The sequence below is a fragment of the Meriones unguiculatus genome, chromosome 9, assembly GCF_030254825.1.
Source record: "Meriones unguiculatus strain TT.TT164.6M chromosome 9, Bangor_MerUng_6.1, whole genome shotgun sequence".
NCBI lineage: Eukaryota > Metazoa > Chordata > Mammalia > Rodentia > Muridae > Meriones > Meriones unguiculatus.
In genome coordinates this window covers 23,568,813-23,588,310 of record NC_083357.1, presented here as the reverse complement: position 1 = coordinate 23,588,310, position 19,498 = coordinate 23,568,813, and the positions used below count along the sequence as shown (strand labels likewise).

Here is a 19,498-nt window from a genome sequence, read left to right as displayed (position 1 = left end):
TCTGTAGAGGACCCCATACATGTGGCAGACATGCACATACAAATTAAACAAATCCTTTTTTTAAAAAAAAAAAAATTGTAATTCTGGATGAAACATGAGTGCGACTGTGGTGGTCTGAATGGGAATAGCCTCCACAGCCTCCACAGACTCATGTGTTTGGATACTTGGCCCATAGTAGTGGCACTATTAGGAAGTGTGGCCCAGTTGAGCCAGGTGTGGTCTTGTTGGAGGAAGTGTGTCACGGTAGAGACAGGTTTTGAGGTCTCCTATGCTCAGGCTATGACCAATGTGGAACACAGTCCCCTTCTGCTGCCTTCAGATCAAGATGTAGAACTCTTGGCTCCTCCAGCACCATGTCTGCCTGCTCTCTACCATGTTTCCCGCCACAATGACGATGGACTAAACCTTTGAAGTGTAAATGAAATGAAATGTTTTCCTTTATAAGAGTTACCTGGATCACAGTGTCTCTTCACAGCAACAAAAACCTGAACTAAGACAGCAACCTAAACAAAATCAAACACCTCTCACCTCTAATATCTGCCGTCCATATGTTTTTATTTGCTGGAGTTCAAGGCCCTGGATTTTCTTGGGGTTGCAGTACTTCTTTAGGAAGGGGTCCTTTGGTTTTGTCTTTAGAAAAGAACAAAGAACACATAAAGAGGTAGAGAGACAATTTGTATCATGAGGCTTCCTGAAAAAGTCAGACTACATGGAGAGTCAGCCAGGGCCCCAGCACACAGGGAGTGGGGTTTGTTGTTGTTGTTGTATTAATGCAACAGTCTGTGGCTGAGGTAAAGAGCCTGATCTGGGCTCTTGCTTCTTGGGTCTCACCCTAGGCAATTTCCCAAGTCTTGCCTTACTGTTAGAATACTCCAGCACTGCTTTGTTCAATGCAAAACACAAGCTTTAGAACTCACCATTAGAGTAGCTACCATCTTTGCTCAGAGAGAAAGGAATGCTCTTTAAGAAAACGGTAGTTTTTTCCAAATCACTTTTTTTTTTCCTGTCTGTTTTTGAGATAGGGTCTATGTAACCCAGGATGGACTGAAACTTGCAATTCTCCTGCCCTAGCCTCCTAAGAACTGGGATTTCCAGCATGTATGACCATGCTATACTTAAACTTTAAAAATTAAAATAAAATCCATGGGGCTTGAGGAGGGAAATGATATAATTATAATTTCAAGGAAGATTATTTTAAAAAAAATTCACAGAGCCTAACTTCTGAAATTTTATATATCAAATATCAATAACAGGTTCTAAAGAGATTGAAGAACTTTATAACCATGAACTTGATTTATAAGTAGTACCTTATAGATCAGATCCTTCAAAGTTCCCTTTTCATTAAAGGTTCTAATCAGCAATGCTGAGGATTCATTAGCCGTGGCAAAGGTAACCCGATATATGTAAGGGTGCTGCCAAAACAAAAAAGAAATTCAGGTTGGTTCACATCAGGATCTAGGTCCTTTTAGATTTATATTTAATTATTCAGAATTGAATACCATATTTGTACTTTAGTTTTATATAAATGTGACATTCCCTGAACACTTGCTACTTTCAAGTTATCAGATGATCAACTAGTTCCTCTTCCCTCAGATGGGTGAAGGAGGAAGAGACGTGACATAGCAGCTCTCCACAGAAGGCTGTGCTTGGCTAAGCCCCCCATGCGAGGTCTCTGCTGAGTGAGGCTCCTCATGGGAGGCCTGGTTTGTCATGTTGCATCCATAGAGTTCAGGCACAATCATGGTGACAGAGGGCAGAAGAGCTGTGTGGTGGGGAAACACCTGACAAAGCACAGCAGTCACAGAACATTTAAGTGGGAGGGCAGGACAAACTCGTCTCTGCTCACAGCTTTGCCACTCACTCTGCACTGCCGTTGCAGGGCAAGGCAGGGAGCACGGAAACAAGCATGAGCAGCACGCTTGGCATCTTGGCCCTTTTCAGAAGCTAGCCATGAACTGTCCTGACTTTCTTCAGGGGTTTGCAGTGTGCCACTCAGTGTCTTCCTCAGGTGGGGACCCTAATGTCAGTCAAGCAAGGATGAAGGAGAGACAAATTCTTCAAAGACTTAAAGTCTTCCTATAACCTGGAACTTTGGATACACAGACAAGAGACTAACTGCTCAGGATCTATGTAACTGGGGTGAAGGAACAGCAAAACAGTTCCTTTGCTAAGAGTAAAGTAAGTTACTCTAAGTTACTCTTCACCAGCTAACTAGAGAAACATGCATTATTTATACTAACAGACAGTCCTAACCCAAGACCTTCCTTGGATTATTACAAGGATACATTCAAAATATGTCTGAGGTGTGGCTTGCAAATTTGATGTCCATTACCTGCTGTCTGTACTCTAGAAGAAGTTGCTTGTGGACTGAGCCACCAAGCTGAATTAATGTGTATTTCTTACATGTACCATGTTGGGGGTTGGGGGCAGAGAACAAGTGTGTTTGTTATTTGAGACAAAGTCTCACTATGTAGTCCAGGTAGGCCTTGAACTTGTAACTCTTCTACCTCTACTTCCCAAATACTGGTACAACCGCATGTGCCACTGCCCCACATGTTCTTGTTTTTGTCACTGCTGTTCTAATGTTTTTTTAAAAGATTTGTTTGTTGGGGCTGGAGAGGTGGCTCAGAGGTTAAGAGCACTGGCTTCTCTTTCAGAGATCCTGAGTTCAATCACATGGTGGCTCACAACCATCTATAATGAGATCTGGTGCCCTCTTCTGGTGTATATGTAATAAATAGATAAAATAAATCTTAAAAAAAAAAGATTTGCTTGTGTTTTCTTATGAGTATTTTTCCTTACAGCTATTTATGTACACTTTATGTGTACCTGGTACCTGCAGGGGATGTCAGAAGAGGGTGACAGATCCACTAAAACTGAAATTATGGACTTTGTAAACTACTATGTGGGAGTTCAAAAATCAAACTCAGGTACTCTGTAAGAACAAATGCTCCTAACCTCTAAGTCATCTCTCTAGCCCCTTCTTTCCTGATCTTGTTTTTTTTTTGTTTGTTTGTTTGTTTTTGTTTTTGTTTTGTTTTTCAAGACAGGGTTTCTCTGTGTAGCCTTGGCTGTCCTGGACTTTGTAGAGCAGGCCTCAAACTCAAAGAGATCCACCTGCCTTTGCCTCCCTGAGAGCTGGGATTACAGGAGTAGGCCACCTCGACTGGCTCTTGTTCTTGTTTTTTAAACATTTATCAGTCTCCAAGTGGGTTCCCTACCAATGGGAACAGGGACTATCTCTGGTATGAACTCAGTGGCTGGCTCTTTAATCATCTCCCCCTGGGGCGTGCAGCCTTGCCAGGCCACAGAAGAAGATAATACAGCCAGTCCTGATGAGACCTGATAGACTAGGGTCAGAGGGAAGGGGAGGCACTCAGTGAACTGGGGGAGGGACATAGGAGGGGATGAGGGAGGGAGGGTGGGATTGGGAGGGGATGAGGGAGAGGGCTACAGCTGGGATACAAAGTGAATAAATTGTAATAAATAAAATAATTAAAATTTTAAAAAAATTTAAAAAGTAATTTAAATCTGGGTGCTAACTGGGACTGGTGGCTCAGGCCTATAATACCAGACTTAAGAGGCAGGGGCAGGAAGATCACAAGTTGCAAGGCCAGCCTGGGTTACAGAGTGAGTTCAAGGCCAACCTGGGAAACTTAAAATAAAAGGTAAGTTACTGCTGGGGCATAGTTGAATGTGGAGCATTTACCCAGCATACAAAAGGCTCTGGGTTCAATCTCAATTACTACAAACAACAGCAACAAAAATCAGGGTGTTGAAAGCCTATCATACAACCTATCAAACTCCAGGCCACAGCATTTTTCTTGGACATATATCAGACCTCATTACAACACAGTCCCATTGCTTTAACAAGATGACCTCAAAGGTAAATCGGCCACCCTATGTGGACACAGGTCAGTGTGCCTGTGCCCACTACCCGAGCAACTAATTCTAGAGTGTGGAAAACAGGTAATGAGTATCGATACTCACCCAGCTGCGGGCCAGACATTCTGTACACACTGTACATACTGAGCCTATCAGTGTGCTTTCTGCCAACAAAGGTCTCAGATCATGTTTCTAAAGGCCAGCTAGTGAGCCTGTGAAAGGTAACTCAGCAAAGTGACTATTTTCTCATCCTTTCACCCAGGTTAAATAGAGCCTCTTGGGCTAGATAGAGTTCTTGGAGTCCCAGCAATAAAACACTCAACAAGAACAAGAGGTTCAGAGAAGTGGCTCTTTCCTACTCTGATATCTGATTAAAATACAAAAATTACATTTAAATTACTATCATTCATAGGCTATGAAGAAGTCACAAACACCGGGTTAAATGAGCGCTCATCTATGGGAGTAGCCTGCACACTTCTGGTCTGAAGTAAGCCATTACACCTTTCCATTTTCTTGATCCTACTGGGTATTTCCAGCTGGAAATCAGGTTTACCCTCAAGAAAACACTGACCTTGATTAGCAGTGGGGGCAATAGGAGGACTTGTACTCACCACACAGGAAGGCAGAAGTTTGATTAGACACTGAAAATCTTTATCTGACAAGTACTTGTCTGGGCCAAGATCTGCCTGAAAATGTAGGAAAAAATATCAGAGTACCACTTTACTCACCAAAAGAAAAATTCCTTACACCTTTCCCCCAAGTATTTGTCCAAATTCTTAACTATAAATCCAAGATGGAAACCATATTGTCTGCTGCTTCATGGCCTTTTCTGGAGAGGTAGTGTGTTCACATATGAACTTCAGGGTATGACTGGGGTTTCATGCAATTCCATAGCCAAACACACTACAACTCCCAGAGAGAAAAGGATGAGGTAAAGCCTAATAGCTTTCTTAGGGGTCAGTCCTAACTGAGGCAGTTCCTGTATCCTTATGAAAATTTATTACTTGACCAAATGTATAGCCAGGGGACTTAAAACAACTATCCTTTGATGTAGGACTGAGAAAGTCCACGTATCACTACGTAAGAGCACAGTACCCTTTCATACACAATCCAAATTTCCTAAAATAAGTGAAAGCAAAGGAATTAGCTTACCCAGCTCAACACCAGCCGCTCCTTTGGTTGGTTTTTAATTTTCATCAGGAAATACCTCTTTCTTATCCTCCAACCTGCCACAGAAGCAGGAAAGTGCTTACAACATCAGCACTTTGCAACAATTGATGTAAACTTTACTAACTAAGGAGTTAATCAAAATTGCATTCAGGAATCTTAGCCACAGCTATGTAGGGCCCAACTACTTAACAATGTTCACAGAGACATTCGATAAACAAAGAAATTACTATATTTATGAAAAAGCTAGAAAAACAGCACTTCCATCTGGACTTACTGAAAAAGGCTGATGAAGGATGAATGGAGGTCCTGGAAGTTACCAGCGCCCACCCCTCTGTCAGGGCGTTAACCAAGGTTAATAGGTATTAAAGTTAAGGCCATACTTCAGGCAATAGAGAGGACAAGGAGTATGAAGTCAGCAGATGGAAGAGCTGCACTGGGATGATGTCTTAGCAGGGTGGCCGTGTCAGCCTCTCACCTATGTCTTTCAGTGGTTCCACCACCTCCCACTTCGGCTCTGATCGGAAGAACATGGAAACCTGTTGTAAGGCGATCTCTGTAATGACAGTGCAGAAATCCATTAGTCAGATATGTTAGGAAAAGCCAAAGGCTTCACATATTGCTCTTGCAAATGAAATTCCTGTAGTCTATGGACTTCATTTAAAAACACGATCAAAAAAGAGAAGATCAAAAATAATATAGGCTTTCCGACTGGCCCCTGGTGAGGGAATTGATTTTTAATAAGCCAGTCTGACTTCATGACAGGCTTCAACATTGACTTCAGACTGAACAAGCCTGAGTTTCTATTTCTCAGAAGACAAAACTATAGTTCATGGAAACAAGATAAAATAACTCAATAACCTCCCTGAAAATCAGAAACAATAATTTAGTAACCCCTAGAAAAGTCCCCAAGCACTTGACCAATTAAATTAAAGGTTAGTTAGAAATGCTTTGTTTAAGAATGGTGGATCAATGGAATCGAATTGAAGACCCAGAAATAAACCCTCACACCTATGGATACTTGATTTTTGACAAAGAAGCCAAAACCATACAATGGAAAAAAGACAACATCTTCAACAAATGATGCTGGTCTAACTGGATACAGAAAACTGCAAATAGATCCATATTTACCACCCCACACAAAACTAAAGTCCAAGTGGATCAAAGACCTCAAGATAAAAACCACACATTCTAAATCAGTTAGAAGAAAAAGTGAGGAAGAGCCTAGAACTCACTGGAAGAGGAGACAACTTCCTGAACAGAACACTTACAACACAGGCTCTAAGATCAGCAATCAATAAATGGGACCACATGAAACTGAAAAGCTTCTGTAAAGTGAAAGACACTGTCATCAGAACAAAACTATAGCCTACAGACTGGGAAAGGATCTTCACTAACCCTATATCTGACAGAAGGCTAATATCCAGAATATATAAAGAACTAAAGAAGTTAAAAAGCAACAAATTAAATTATCCAATTAAAAAATGGGGTACAGAGCTAAACAGAGAATTCTTTGTAGAGGAATATAGAATGGCACAGAAACAATTAAAGAAATGCTCAACGTCCTTAGTCATCAGGGAGATGCAAATCAAAATGACCCTGAGATTTCACCTTATACCCATCAGAATGGCTAAGATCAAAAACTCAAGTGACAATACATGCTGTAGAGGATATGGAGAAAGGGGAACCCTCTTCCATTGATGGTGGGAATGTAAACTTGTACAACTACTCTGGAAATCAATCTGGTGCTTTCTTAGACAATTAGGAATAGTCCTTCCTCAAGATCTAGCTATACTACTCCTAGGCATATATCCAAAATATGCTCAAGTTCACAACAAGGATATTTGCTCAACCATGTTCATAGTAGCTTTATTCATAATAGCCAGAACCTGCAAACAACCCAGATGCCCCTCAATGGAGGAATGGATGCAAAAACTGTGATACATTTACACAATGGAATACTACTCAGCAATTAAAAACAAGGAAATCATGAAATTTGCAGGCAAATGGTGGGATCTAGAAAAGATAATCCTGAGTGAGGTATCCCAGAAAGTGAAAGACACACACAGTATTTACTCACTTATAAGTGGATATTAGACATATAATATAGGATAAACCTATAAAAAAAATCTGTACACCTAAAGAAGCTGAGCTAGAAGGAGTACCCTGGGTAAGATGATCAATCTCACTCAGAGAGGCAAACAGGATGGACATTGTAAAGAGAAAACAGAAAGCAAGACAGAAGCCTACCACTGAGGGCTGAAAGACTCTACCCAGCATTGTATCCAAGCAGAAACGGAGACTCATAAACAAAGTTTGGGCAAAGTGCAGGGAATCTTAGGAAAGAAAGGGATATAGTAAGACCTGGAGAGGACAGGAGCTCCACAAGGAGAACAACAGAACCAAAATATCTGGGCACAGGGGTCTTTTCTGAGACTGATACTCCAACCAAGGAACATTCATGGATATAACCTAGAACCCCTGCTCAGATGTAGCCCATGGCAGCTCAGTATCCAAGTGTGTACCCTAGTAAGGGGAACAGGGACTGTCTCTGACATGAACTCAGTGGCTAGCTCTTTGACTGCTTCCCTCTGATGGGGGAGCAGTCTTGCCAGGCCACAGAGAAAGACAAGCAGCCAGTTCTGATGAGACCTGATAAGCTAGGGTCAGATGGAAGGGGAGATGGACCTCTCCTATCTGTGGACTTGGAGAGGAGCATAGGAGGAGATGAGGGAGAAAGGGGATGAGGGAGGGAGCTACAGCTGGGATACAAATTAAATAAACTGTAGTTAATATAAAAAATAAAAATTTAATTTAGCTAGTCAAAATGATATTGTTATCTGAGCACTTTTGTTATCTGGGCACACCCTGTTACCTGGACACTCCATGAAGCCCCCCTCCTCTCTCTTAGATCAGTACCAAAAAGTAAATGAAAAGATTACCTAATCACACTAGGGAGATAGACTGTCTTTAAATTGAGCCTGAGTGCTCATTTCAGGATTATCATTCTATGGAATGGTGGCTCTAGCATGCTGGCAATTTCTGCAGAGTATACGCTCCTTGCTTTTGCATACTACCTGAGTCTGAGGTCTTCCTTCAGTGATTCCCGGACCTAACAGCAGGGAAGTGATGAAAGCTGAATAAAGCCTGAGTTTAGTGGTAATGTATCCACAGTGCTTGCTTAATTCTAGTTACATGCCACAGTCATATCAGATGCTACACTGGAAAAAGCGGGTGAGGAGTGTTCATGGAAAATGTGACTGCAACTTCTCTGTAAAGTTACTCCAAAATTAAAGGACTATAAAAGAGCAAAAATAAAATTACTAATTATGTACATACTTTTTTTTTCTTTTTTTCATACTTTTTTTTTAAGCCAGGAATTTAATCAGGCCATGACCAAAGCTCAAGATTCAGAAAGTGTGATAAGGTCACATGGAACAACACGTTCTAAGGGATATTTATCCCATCTTCATTCCTGTGGAATTATAGCTTTCACAAATGAAGACGTGATTAGCCTTAAGTATATGCTGGAATAAAAGCCCCAGAGTTTCAGAAAAAAATAAAAAAAAAAAAAACAAAAAAAAAACTTTATCAACAACATGGCTCAAGGTAAGTTACAGAGTGCCTGTCTACTTAAAAATTTGTTCTCTTTTTTGTTGTTCTTTAATCATGCAAACGTTTCCCCTTTAACAAAGACAATGAGAAGAGGAGCTCCTTAAAGTTCCCTATATTAAGAAACTATCAAAATAACTGCTTTTTATATTCCCCACCAAAAAACATGACACGATGCCATTTCCTCCCAATGCAGTGAATATGTGAAACCACTCCAGATCCCTGAAAGCAAACAGCAATTTTCCAAAAACACTGGGATTTCACCTCTGCCTGGCGTTAATTATATTCCAAAGAGACTGGTGAGGCTTGGCCTCACCAACAATTTTCTCCATATGTCAAAACAACCCCTCCTGGAATCCACTGAGAGCTGGCAAACATTATCACTGTGCATATTTTACAGTACGTTCTAAGTGGAGAAGTTTTCAGGAGACAACAGTTGGCCGTTTGTTTACTGACTCACTATGCCAAGTGTCCCCCCCAAATATTCCAGAGGAAACACATGACTATGAAATGCAAAGCTGGCTCTATCTGCATTGTTAGAGTTGCTCTGAGATGCCACAGGATGTTGGGAAGGGCTGAGGGCAGCTAATAAGAATACTATTCTAAAAGAAAGAAAGAAAGAAAGAAAACAATATATGAACAACAACAACAACAAAAGAATACTATTCTAGCTGGGCAGCGATGGTGCATGCCTTTAATCCCAGCCCTAGAGAGGCAGAGGCAGGTGGAGCTCTTTTTTTTTTTAAAGATTTATTTATTTATTGTATATACAGTGTTCTTCCTGCATGTATGCCTGAAGGCCAGAAGACGACACCAGATCTCATTATAGATGGTTGTGAGTCACCATGTGGTTGCTGAGAACTGAACTCAGAACCTCTGGAAGGGCAGCCACAGTTCTTAAGCTCTGAGCTCTCTCCAGCCCCCTAGGTGGATCTCTTTTAAGTTTGAGCCCAGCCTTGTCTACAGAGTGAGTCCAGGACAGCCAAAGCTACAGAGAAACCCTGTTTTAAAAACAAAACAAAACAAAACAAAACCAAGAATACTAATTTGTACCTGGGTGTGGTGGTATATGTCTTTCATCCTAGCACTAGGAAGGTCTAGTGAGTTCTAGGCCAGCCTGGTCTACAAAGTGAGTCCAGGATAGCCAGGGCTCTTGTTACACAGAGAAACCTCGTCTCAAAAAACAAAACAAAAGAAACAAACAACAATAACAACAAAACAACTCTTATTAGCTCTGGGAACACTGTGCCTGTGTTATAAATGTTGATACAGTATTTTCATCATTTCTAAAATAAGTTGATTGTATTGTGTTTGTTTTTTACAATACAGGGTTTCTCTGTGTAGCCTTGGCTGTCCTGGAACTTGTTCTGTAGACAAGGCTCATGAAGATCCACCTGCCTCTGCCTATCAACTGCTGGGATTAAAGGCATGTCACCACCTGGCTAAGGAAACTATTCTAAATGAAAGTATCCGTCTGTGTCAACTTTGAGAAGTCATGAAAATAATTTTCTACCATACTACAATGTCACTTCAAGAAACTGCACAGGACAACAGTTCAGAGGTGACTCACAAACCATTAATCAATTTATTGTATGTTCTATGTGTCATACACTGTTTTAGAAACGGTGAACAAAATAGGACAGATGTGCTCCTGATAAATGGAGAACTGGAAATTGGGTTTTCGGTTTAAACCTTGGGGATCAGAGAGTTCAAGAAAGGACATTTTCTTTTCACTGAACTGTTATCATTAAAAAAAATTGCATGGTGACCGATACTGATGCCCTCTTGTCCCAGATTCTTCATCAGCCCTAAGATCTCTGGACAGCCCGTACTAGACCCCCACTTCCTTACCAAACCAAGGCCAAACTGCTACAGCAAATGTCTAACTGGCTGACTCCATAGCCCTCAATGTTTGGTTCACTCTCCGCCTTCAGGGCTCTGCCTCCCACAACCCCTCCAGCCTGCCCCTAGCACTCAGCATTTCCACAAGGACCAGCTAAACCTTCAGGCTGAGTCTAAATCTACTGTTCCTCTACCCCAAACCCTCCTCCTCATACACAGCCAGTGCATCTGTCCTTCTTGTGGACCTTGCATGTCCTGAATTTGGACTGTTCTCTCCCACTGCTTTAAACTCTAGCTGGTAGGGCATCTTTTAACTTAGGTAAAGCCTAATACTAATTCCCCTCCTATCTGGGCTGTTCTTCCTGGAGTGCTGGCCCTGACTCAAGCCTGCTAACCTCCACTGGCCTCTCAGATCCCAATGTCAACACTGCCTCTTCTGGGAAGCCGTCCTCTCTCTCCAGGCCTGGTACACCTTCTAGCCTGTTTACTCTGTAACGAAGCAATCTCGCTGTGTAAGCACTACTGAACTTGCTGTAGTACACATAGCACTTGGCACATATAAAGTGCTCAATTAAAAGTTGATGAAGCGAGAACCAAAGATCCAATACATAGCCAATATATGTGGAATCTTCCATTATAACCATCAGAATGTGCAGACTCCCAAAAGAAATACATCTTCCTTCTACCTATGTCTCTCTTATAATATTTATTTCTATTTTTATTTGTGTTTATTTGGTTTTTCTAGACAGGGTTTCTCTGTGTAGCCCTTGTGGTCTTGGAACTAGCTTTGTAGACCTGGCCTCAAATTCAAAGATATCCACCTGCTTCTGCAGATCCTGGGTGCTGGGATTAAAGGCATGCACCACCACTGTTCAGCTAAGGCTATTTTTAAAAATGTTGTTTCTTTAACACTGACAGACATTCGGGAAAATCGTTAATCACTGAGGTGTTAAAAAACAAGAGCCCAAAACAGGAAATGGGAAACCAACCCCCAGTCCATCCTACTGCTTCCTGAGCTTCCAGCTTCCAAGGACTCAGAGGTACCTGGTCTTCATCTGCATGAGATGACTGCCAGGAATAAGCAGAATCTTCCAGGCCTGCCTCAGATCCCTAATCTACTGCTGGGTTTTACAGCCTCCAATCCCTGCAGAATATCCTCTGTTTGTTCTGAATGTGTGTGTGTGTGTGTTTCCTCACCCATAATAAGAGGCCTTTCCTCACCTGATGATTCTGCTGGGTTCAAGATTTTCTCTACTGCTCTCAGTTGCACTCAGGAATTTTCCTGCCTTTTAATTCTTTAACTGGCAAAGAAAACAAATGGGATCAAGATCCCTAGATGGTAACAGCAGAAACACAGATCAGACAAACTTCTAGGAGCCAAATAGCATTTTAACTTGCAAATTATCTGATAGGACCAGAACCACACAAATGGGCAGGGCCTAAGTAAGCCCTACCTCTCTGAAGCCCTCAGTTTCCTCATCTAAGTCAGCTGGGACCAAGGAGATGAATCAGTAAAACTCTTGCCTTGCAAGCATGAGAACCTGAGTTTTGAGTCCAAGCACATATGTGAAAACTCAGAGGCATTGGTTAGCACCTGAAATCCCAGTGCTTGGACAGAGACAGAAGGATCCCTGAGGGTGTGCTAGTCAGCCAGCCTAGCCAAAACGACAAGTTTCAGTTCAGTGAGAGACCCTGCCTTAAAAAAAAAAAAAAAAAAAAAAAAATGGAGCGTGATAGTGAAAGATACCTGACATCAACTTCTGGCCTCCATATGCATGCACGCACACAGACACAGACACACACACACACACACACACACACACACATACACACACACACATACACACACACACACACACACACACTAAAATGGTTGATTTTGATACAACAGTTGTAAGATGCCTTCTGGTGTCCAGCCCATGTGTTCACATCACTCTTCTGCTAAAAGCTCCTTGAACACAAGGAGTGCATGAGCTTCATGCCTATCCTGGGCACATGGCGTGGCAGCTCACTGATGCTGGCTGAATGGATGTCCTCAATACCTGCTCACTACAGCTTGACAGCTGCCCTCATGACAGCATCAGCCAACACTCTCAGGAGATAATGTTGACAGAACATAGAGGGGTGGGCTGACTCACTAAAGCCACCCAGATGACCTGCTGACACTTTTGGAACAGTGAAGGTGAGACCTGAAGAAAGAAATGAAATGGTCAAAAGACAGTAACAGAACTAAAGCTCTTCTGAGCTCCAGCCCAGCCTTGGTCTTTTGGCCAAGAAGGAAAGAATGGAACCTTGTAACCGTACAGTGGTGTTTGATTCTGTACACTAGAGTAAATGAATTTGAAATACAAATTCTTTTTCTTGGCCATATTCTAAACATAGCTTCTTGTACTGTACTGTGCATGCAAATCCACTGAAATCCACCTATTAAAATCAGTTCCTGATCCAGTAAGTCTAGGTAGGGCCTCAGTTCTGTATGTTAGACAAGTTCCTGTGATGCAACTCACCCTGGTTAGAGAACAGTACTGTGAGCAGTGAGCTCATGGGCTGAGGCTTTCAAACTCCACTGTAAAAGAGAACTTCACAGATTCCAGACTGACACGCACACAGCCTGAGCACTAGGGTTTCTTAACCCAGGTCCCAAGTGATTCTCCTATGCAGGAGGGTTTGGTGCCTAACAAGTAGGCTTCCGGTCTCCCCTCTCAAACAGGAATAAGAACCATTTCCCCAGCTAATTCAAATGAAATGGGTTGTTTGTTTAGGGTTTTTGAAATAGGGTCTCTCTTTGTTGCCCAATCTGGCCCTGTATAACCTAAATTACTGTATAACTGTTTTCCTTAAACTTAAGATAATCCCCCTCACAATTGCTAGGGTTACAGGAACAAGTCTGACTTAAAATCAATGTTTTCCTGTGTGTAAATGTACCACAATTTCTGTATCCATTCCTCAGTTGAGGGACATCTGGGTTGTTTCCAGATTCTGGCTATTACAAATAAAGCTGCTATGAACATGGTTGAACAAATGTCCTTATTATATACCTGAGTATACAATAAGGAGCATAAAATAAGGAGGACCCTAGGGAAGATGTTCAATCCTCATTCAGAAGGGTAAACAGGATAGACATTGGAAGCTGGAGAAAACAAGGAACAGGACAGGAGCCTACCCGAGAGGGCCTCTGAAAGAATCTACTGATAAGGGGTATTGAAACAAATGCTGAGCCTCATAGCCAAACTTTGGGCAGAGTGCAGGGAATCTTATAAAAGAAGGGGGACACAGAAAGATCTGAAGGGGACAGGAACTCTATAAGGAGGCCAACAGAGCCAAAAAATCTGGGCCCAGAGGTCTGCAGAGACCAATACTCCAACCAATGACTATACATGGAGAGGACCTAGAACCCCTGCTCAGATGTAGCCTATGGCAGCTCAATCTCCAAGGGGGTCCCCTAGTAAGGGCAGAAGGGGCTGTCTCTAACATAAACTCAGTGCCTGGCTCTTTGATTACCTCCCCCTGGGGAGTGCAGCCTAGCCAGGCCCCAGAGGAAGACAATGTAGCCAGTTCTGATGAGACCTGATAGGATGGGGTCAGATGGAAGGGGAGGAAGACCTCCATTATCAGTGGACTAGGGGAGGGGCATTGGGGGAGAAGATGAGGGAAGGGGGCACTGGGAGGAGAAGAAGGAGGGGATTACATCAGGGATACAAAGTGAATAAATGCAATAAATAAATAAGAAAAAACCACAATGGTTTAAACCCAAAAAGAGAATCTATTCCCTTAACAAGAAATTAACAGACAGAATTCCATTTAGCAAGGCTTGGCTTTAAACAATGTGTTTCTTATGTTTATCAGGTTGGGTCTACAGTAGCTTTAGTGGCCCCTGCAAGGGGCTAGAGTGAAGGAGGTATTTAGCTCTTCCTTTTGCTGACATCAGGCATGGGTATTTGAAGCTGACTTTGTGTGTAACCAGTAGGGAATCAAAAGCCCTGATCCTAGAGGCTATGCTCTGTGTGTGGCACTCAAGAGTCTCAGGGAGCAGGTGGGAGGACACAGAAACAGACTTTCTGAATCAACATTCCATTTAAAGAAAACTTCTAGAAAAACCAGACACATTACACACTGTAAATACAAACCAGATTGAGGTTGCTCTGTGTACTGCTTAAGCTGTCCACTATGTTCCAGAGAAGATAACGGGCCTACCAGAAGTGCGCAGACATGACTGTTTTTCGTCTCTGTTAGTCTGTACAGGCATTACAAACATTTATGTTCTTCCTATGGATGCACACAAAGACTTGTAACGCTGCCCTGTTACAAGTGTGCACTTTTCCCCACATGGAGGTAGAGTCTTCACATATATGTTATCTTTTGCTGAGCTTGGGCCCCCCCTGACTGCAGCTCACAGACCCCCATTTCTTACCAGTGTAATTTGCAGAATAGTTGTTTGGGTCTAGGAACTTCTTAAGCAGCTCACAATTGGACAAGACATGATTGGCCATGATGACATTAAGGTAGTTCTGCAGGCCTCTCTGCCTCTCAGCTATGAAGTCACGGTCCATGTTTCCAATCAGTTTCTTGGGAGGAAGAGGTAGACTTAGGCCTGTGATCTAAAAGAACAGAAGGAAAAAGGGAAGAAGAGAAGGAGTTACATTCGTGTCATCCACGAGTAAGTTTGATATCTGAATGATGAACCATCGTAGTTCATTAAATATTAAACAGTGTAGACTTTGAAGATACAACCTAATTTTGGTGATAGAATTTTTATCTATGAAATTATAAATCTATACATCTTCTCATTGATAAAATTATATACTAATCACAGCAACTGATTTTTTTGACTATTACCAAAGTTATAGATGGACATAGTACCAAGAGAAATAATTTGTTTTTACAAAATTAGCACTAGCAGTCCTGTGACACTCCAGCCTCCATGACCCGTGGCACCAGGTCTTCTAGATCCTGGAATAGCCTATCACTTCTCTCATCTGATCTTCTGGCACTGGAAATGCTTGCATCGTTAAATCCTTACTGTTCATTCTCAGCCATTATTTGTAATATTTCTTTGATAGTGGGTGAAGGGATTAAGTTCTTTTTCACAGCACATGCCTTTGATCCCGGCACTCAGAAGGCAGAGTCTGAGTTCTAAAACAGCCATGGCTTCACAGAGAAACAACAACAACAAAATAGTTCTCTTTCACAGTTCTGACCTTACCTTGCACATCTTGTCTCCACTTCCAGTAGCATTAACTAATTTTAGTGAGTACATTATTGTGTTTACACTAGATAAATGATACACAGTTTTATCCATAACAACTGCTAAGCCTTTTTTGGTAAGCCTTTTTTGGGTTCTGTGATATAAATAGGATCCTATTAGTAATCTGCTTCCTGTCTCAAAATTCTGCCTTTATATATATATATGTATATATATATATATATATATATATATATATATATGTATACATATATATCATATAATCTGTTTAATTTCTTAGCTCTCATTTGAGTTTTCTTTTTTGTTTTTGTTTTTGTTTTGTTTTTCAAGACAGGTTCTCTGTATAAGTCCTGGACTTGAAGTTGAGTGCTGGGGTTGTGCCACCACAACACCAAGCGTTTATTTGGGTTTTCTTTACTTTTCTTTCTTTCTTTCTTTCTTTCTTTCTTTCTTTCTTTCTTTCTTTCTTTCTTTCTTTCTTTCTTTCTCTTCCTTCCTTCCTTCCTTCCTTCCTTCCTTCCTTCCTTCCTTCCCCCCATCTTTCTTTCTTTTTCTTTCTTTGTTTTGTTTTGTTTTGAGACAGGGTTTCTGTGTATAGCCCTGGCTGTCCTGGAACTCACTCAGTAGATCCGGCTGCCTCTGCATCCCAAGTGCTGGGATTAAATGTGCATACCACTACTACCTGACTGTCATTTGGGTTTTCAACCTAAAAGGTTTTGCTGTGGTTGTCACTTCTGCATTTCCATCTGTTGGGGTGTGTGTGTGTGGTCAATTTCTTATTGCTTATAATGGATAGGGAGGAAAAAATATAAAGGCAGGTGTTCAAACTACTGTCATTTTCCAGATCACTTAAAACTTTTGAGACTATTTTTAAACTTGAAAACAAAGCAAGGTCACTTTCAAAGAGCAGTGCTACAGTGCTATTTGACACTTGTACCAAAAAAACAAAAACAAAAACAAAAAAGCAATTCAAGTGACATGCATATTGATTGGCTGAGGGGAAGGTCTATTAAGAAGGGCATTTTGAACTCAGAAAAGGATGCACGGTAAGGTACTCAAGGGGCAAGGCTAACTCAGGTTCCACTCTAGATTTTTTCAGCCAACAATGACAGTCAAATGAAAGATAGAAGACATACGTGGTAGCTGTATTGAGAACGGCCCGTCCAGGCCCATGTTTGGTGAACACCTGGTCCCTGTTGGTAGCTGGTGGCTCTGTTTGTATGGCTGCGCTGGAGGCAAGGCTCTGTGAACCTGCAACCTTGCCTCCCTGCAGTCCTGCAGTTTGCTCCCTGCTGCATGCTTGCACTTCAAGGTGTGAGCTCTCAGCTTGCTGCTCTAGTTTTCATTCCTGCCACCTGCTGCAGTGCTGTCCCCACCATTAGGAAACTCTAACTCTGGAAAAGCCAAAATAAACTTTCTTCTATGAGTTGCCTTGGAAACAGTGTTTGATCACAGCAACAGAAAGTAACAAGCTAGGCGTGGTGTTGCACACCTGTAATCCCAGCACTTGGGGAGGCAGAAGCAGGCAGATCTCTCTGAGTTCAAGGCTAGCCTGGTTTACAAATCGAGTCCAAGACAGCCAAGGCTACATAGAGAAACCCTGTCTTGAAAACAAAACAAAACAAACAAACAAACAAAAAGAAAGTATCAAGAACAACATGATAAAAAAAATTAGCTGACAATTCTAGGTTGCCCGTTTCTCCTGTACAATTATGAAAACGTGTCAGACACAATAAGATAAATTTCTATCATAGCACAGCTTTTCGCCATATGACACTAAAGTTTCAAGTGGTTTTCCACACTCATAAAATTAAGCTTTATCTAGATGCAGTTTCTTCACAAAATCTTAGCAAAATGGCCAAGAAGTGATTACAGTTTCTTATTTAGCTAAATAAACTGTATACATACAAAGGAAACACATCACTCAGCATGTCAATCATTTTATTTGAAGTTGCTCAAGGGCAGAAAGCATTAATAAGGCTATATATTTATATAGCCTAAAACATAGCTGGTGTATCCTTTAAAAATATCTTAGGAAATTGCAGAATATAATGTACTATATATATATATAATATAGTATATACAAAAGTATCAATGTTAATGACTGTGCTCATATATGGAAATAAATACTTTTTTTTCCCTCAAAAACTTTTTTTTTAAATTTTATGTGTGTAATTGTTTCCCTTGAATTGATGTCTGTGCATTCTGCTGCCTAGTACCCATGGGAGATAAAGGAAGGCATCAGATGCCCTAGAACTGGAGTTACAGAGGACTGTAAGCTACCATGTGGGTGCTCGGAATCAAACCCAGGTCCTCTAGAAGAGTGCTCCTAACCTCTGAGCCATCTTTCCAGCTCCCAAGAAAACTGTCTTAAAAGGATTCATAGTCAATGGTGAATATGGCTATGTCTGGGAATGAGTAGTTAATTCGTATTCTCTGTGATGAAATATTTATCTTATTCACTTACTCTTTTCAACTAAAAAAAAATTCCCTTTTTAGTCAAATTTATTATTTAAAGAAGGGTTTTAAAGAATTTATTTATTGAATATGAACAGGTTTGACTGCTTGATCTGCCCAAGAACATCCACTGAATCCTATGTCACCCTATACAGCAGTGCTGGGTTCAAACCCTAGTAGTCTGGCTAGTTTCCGTTCATGGTGGAAACCTAAGAATGCCTTCGATAAAATGACTCTTTTCTGTTTGCGTATTTTGAGAGAGTAGTCTCAAACTCTCTAGGTAGCTGAGAATGACGTTGACCTGATCCTCATGCCTCCATCTTCTAAATGCTGGGAGTACAGGTGTGCCACAGTACTTTATGTGGTGTCAGGGAAATGAGCCCAGGGCTTCATGCATGCTATGCAAACACTCTACCAGCTGAACTACACTCCAGCCTAAAATGTCTGTCTTGAATGGAGAGCTCCAAGTCTCAACCAAGCTATTTTTTTTTCTTGTGCATGTGTGTGTATCGTGTGTATCCAGGTATGTAGGTGTCACAGTTCATGTGTGGAGGTAGACAGACAACCTTGGATGTAACTTCCCACTTTCCACCTCATTTGAGATTAGGCCTTATAGTTTTTTCTGCTTCACATTCCTCAAGCTGGGAATTCTACCTCTGCCTCTCATCACACCTTGGGGATGCTGGGATTACCGACCTGTACTACCACACCTGGGTTTACATGGGATCTAGAGGTTTATATTTGGTCCTCATAGTTCTGTGGTAAGTGCTTTGTTATCTGGGGAGATAACCACCAAGTTATCTCCCCAACCCTCAGTCTAATTTTTAGACTTCATTTCACACTAGGAAAGTATCAATCTGCCTGATGTCCCAAATCATCAGTTCTTTCATGCACGCTGTGATTCTATAGTTTCTGCTGTGTCAGAGGAATAATTATTCCCCAAAGTACTAAAACTGCAATGGGAGTTAATTTTTAAAACTTGCTATTTAAAAAGTTTAGCATCCAAGAGATGCTTGTATCCCCTTTGGCTTTCTCCTTATCATAGAAGATAAACCTTACATGGGCGAAAAGAGACCTAGGCACATAGAATAACAGTCACTGAGCCCTGGCCACCCTCACACAGGCCACTTCAAGCCAGGACAGAACTCACTCTTGCTAGCTTTGCCCTAAATGTGCTGTATCTGTTTCCAACTTGAGCTCTTTAAAAAAACAAAGACCAACAAAAAAACAACTTCCCTTAAAGGAAGAATCAGGGTGGGGAACCAAAGGCAGCAGAGTAACCCCTGGTTCCATTCATAACTGCTTCAGAGTTGGTCCCCACTAGCAGTGATG

General features: G+C 41.5%; 1 protein-coding gene across 13 annotated transcripts in view; it reads right to left on the bottom strand.

The window, feature by feature from the left end:
- Pxk (PX domain containing serine/threonine kinase like) overlaps window positions 1-19,498 on the bottom strand; it is a 70,990-nt gene that overhangs the window by 22,677 nt on the left and 28,815 nt on the right. For 12 of the 13 annotated variants that reach the window (XM_021647319.2, XM_060390930.1, XM_060390933.1 and 9 more), the window contains 6 exons: window positions 14,918-15,104; window positions 5,531-5,608; window positions 5,038-5,111; window positions 4,497-4,571; window positions 1,308-1,412; window positions 529-630 (listed from right to left, as the gene is read on the bottom strand). In XM_021647319.2, coding sequence (XP_021502994.1) covers window positions 529-630; window positions 1,308-1,412; window positions 4,497-4,571; window positions 5,038-5,111; window positions 5,531-5,608; window positions 14,918-15,104 — 621 coding nt within the window. The remainder of the gene's footprint in view (window positions 1-528; window positions 631-1,307; window positions 1,413-4,496; window positions 4,572-5,037; window positions 5,112-5,530; window positions 5,609-14,917; window positions 15,105-19,498) is intronic. The other variant, XM_021647321.2, reaches the window with a different exon arrangement.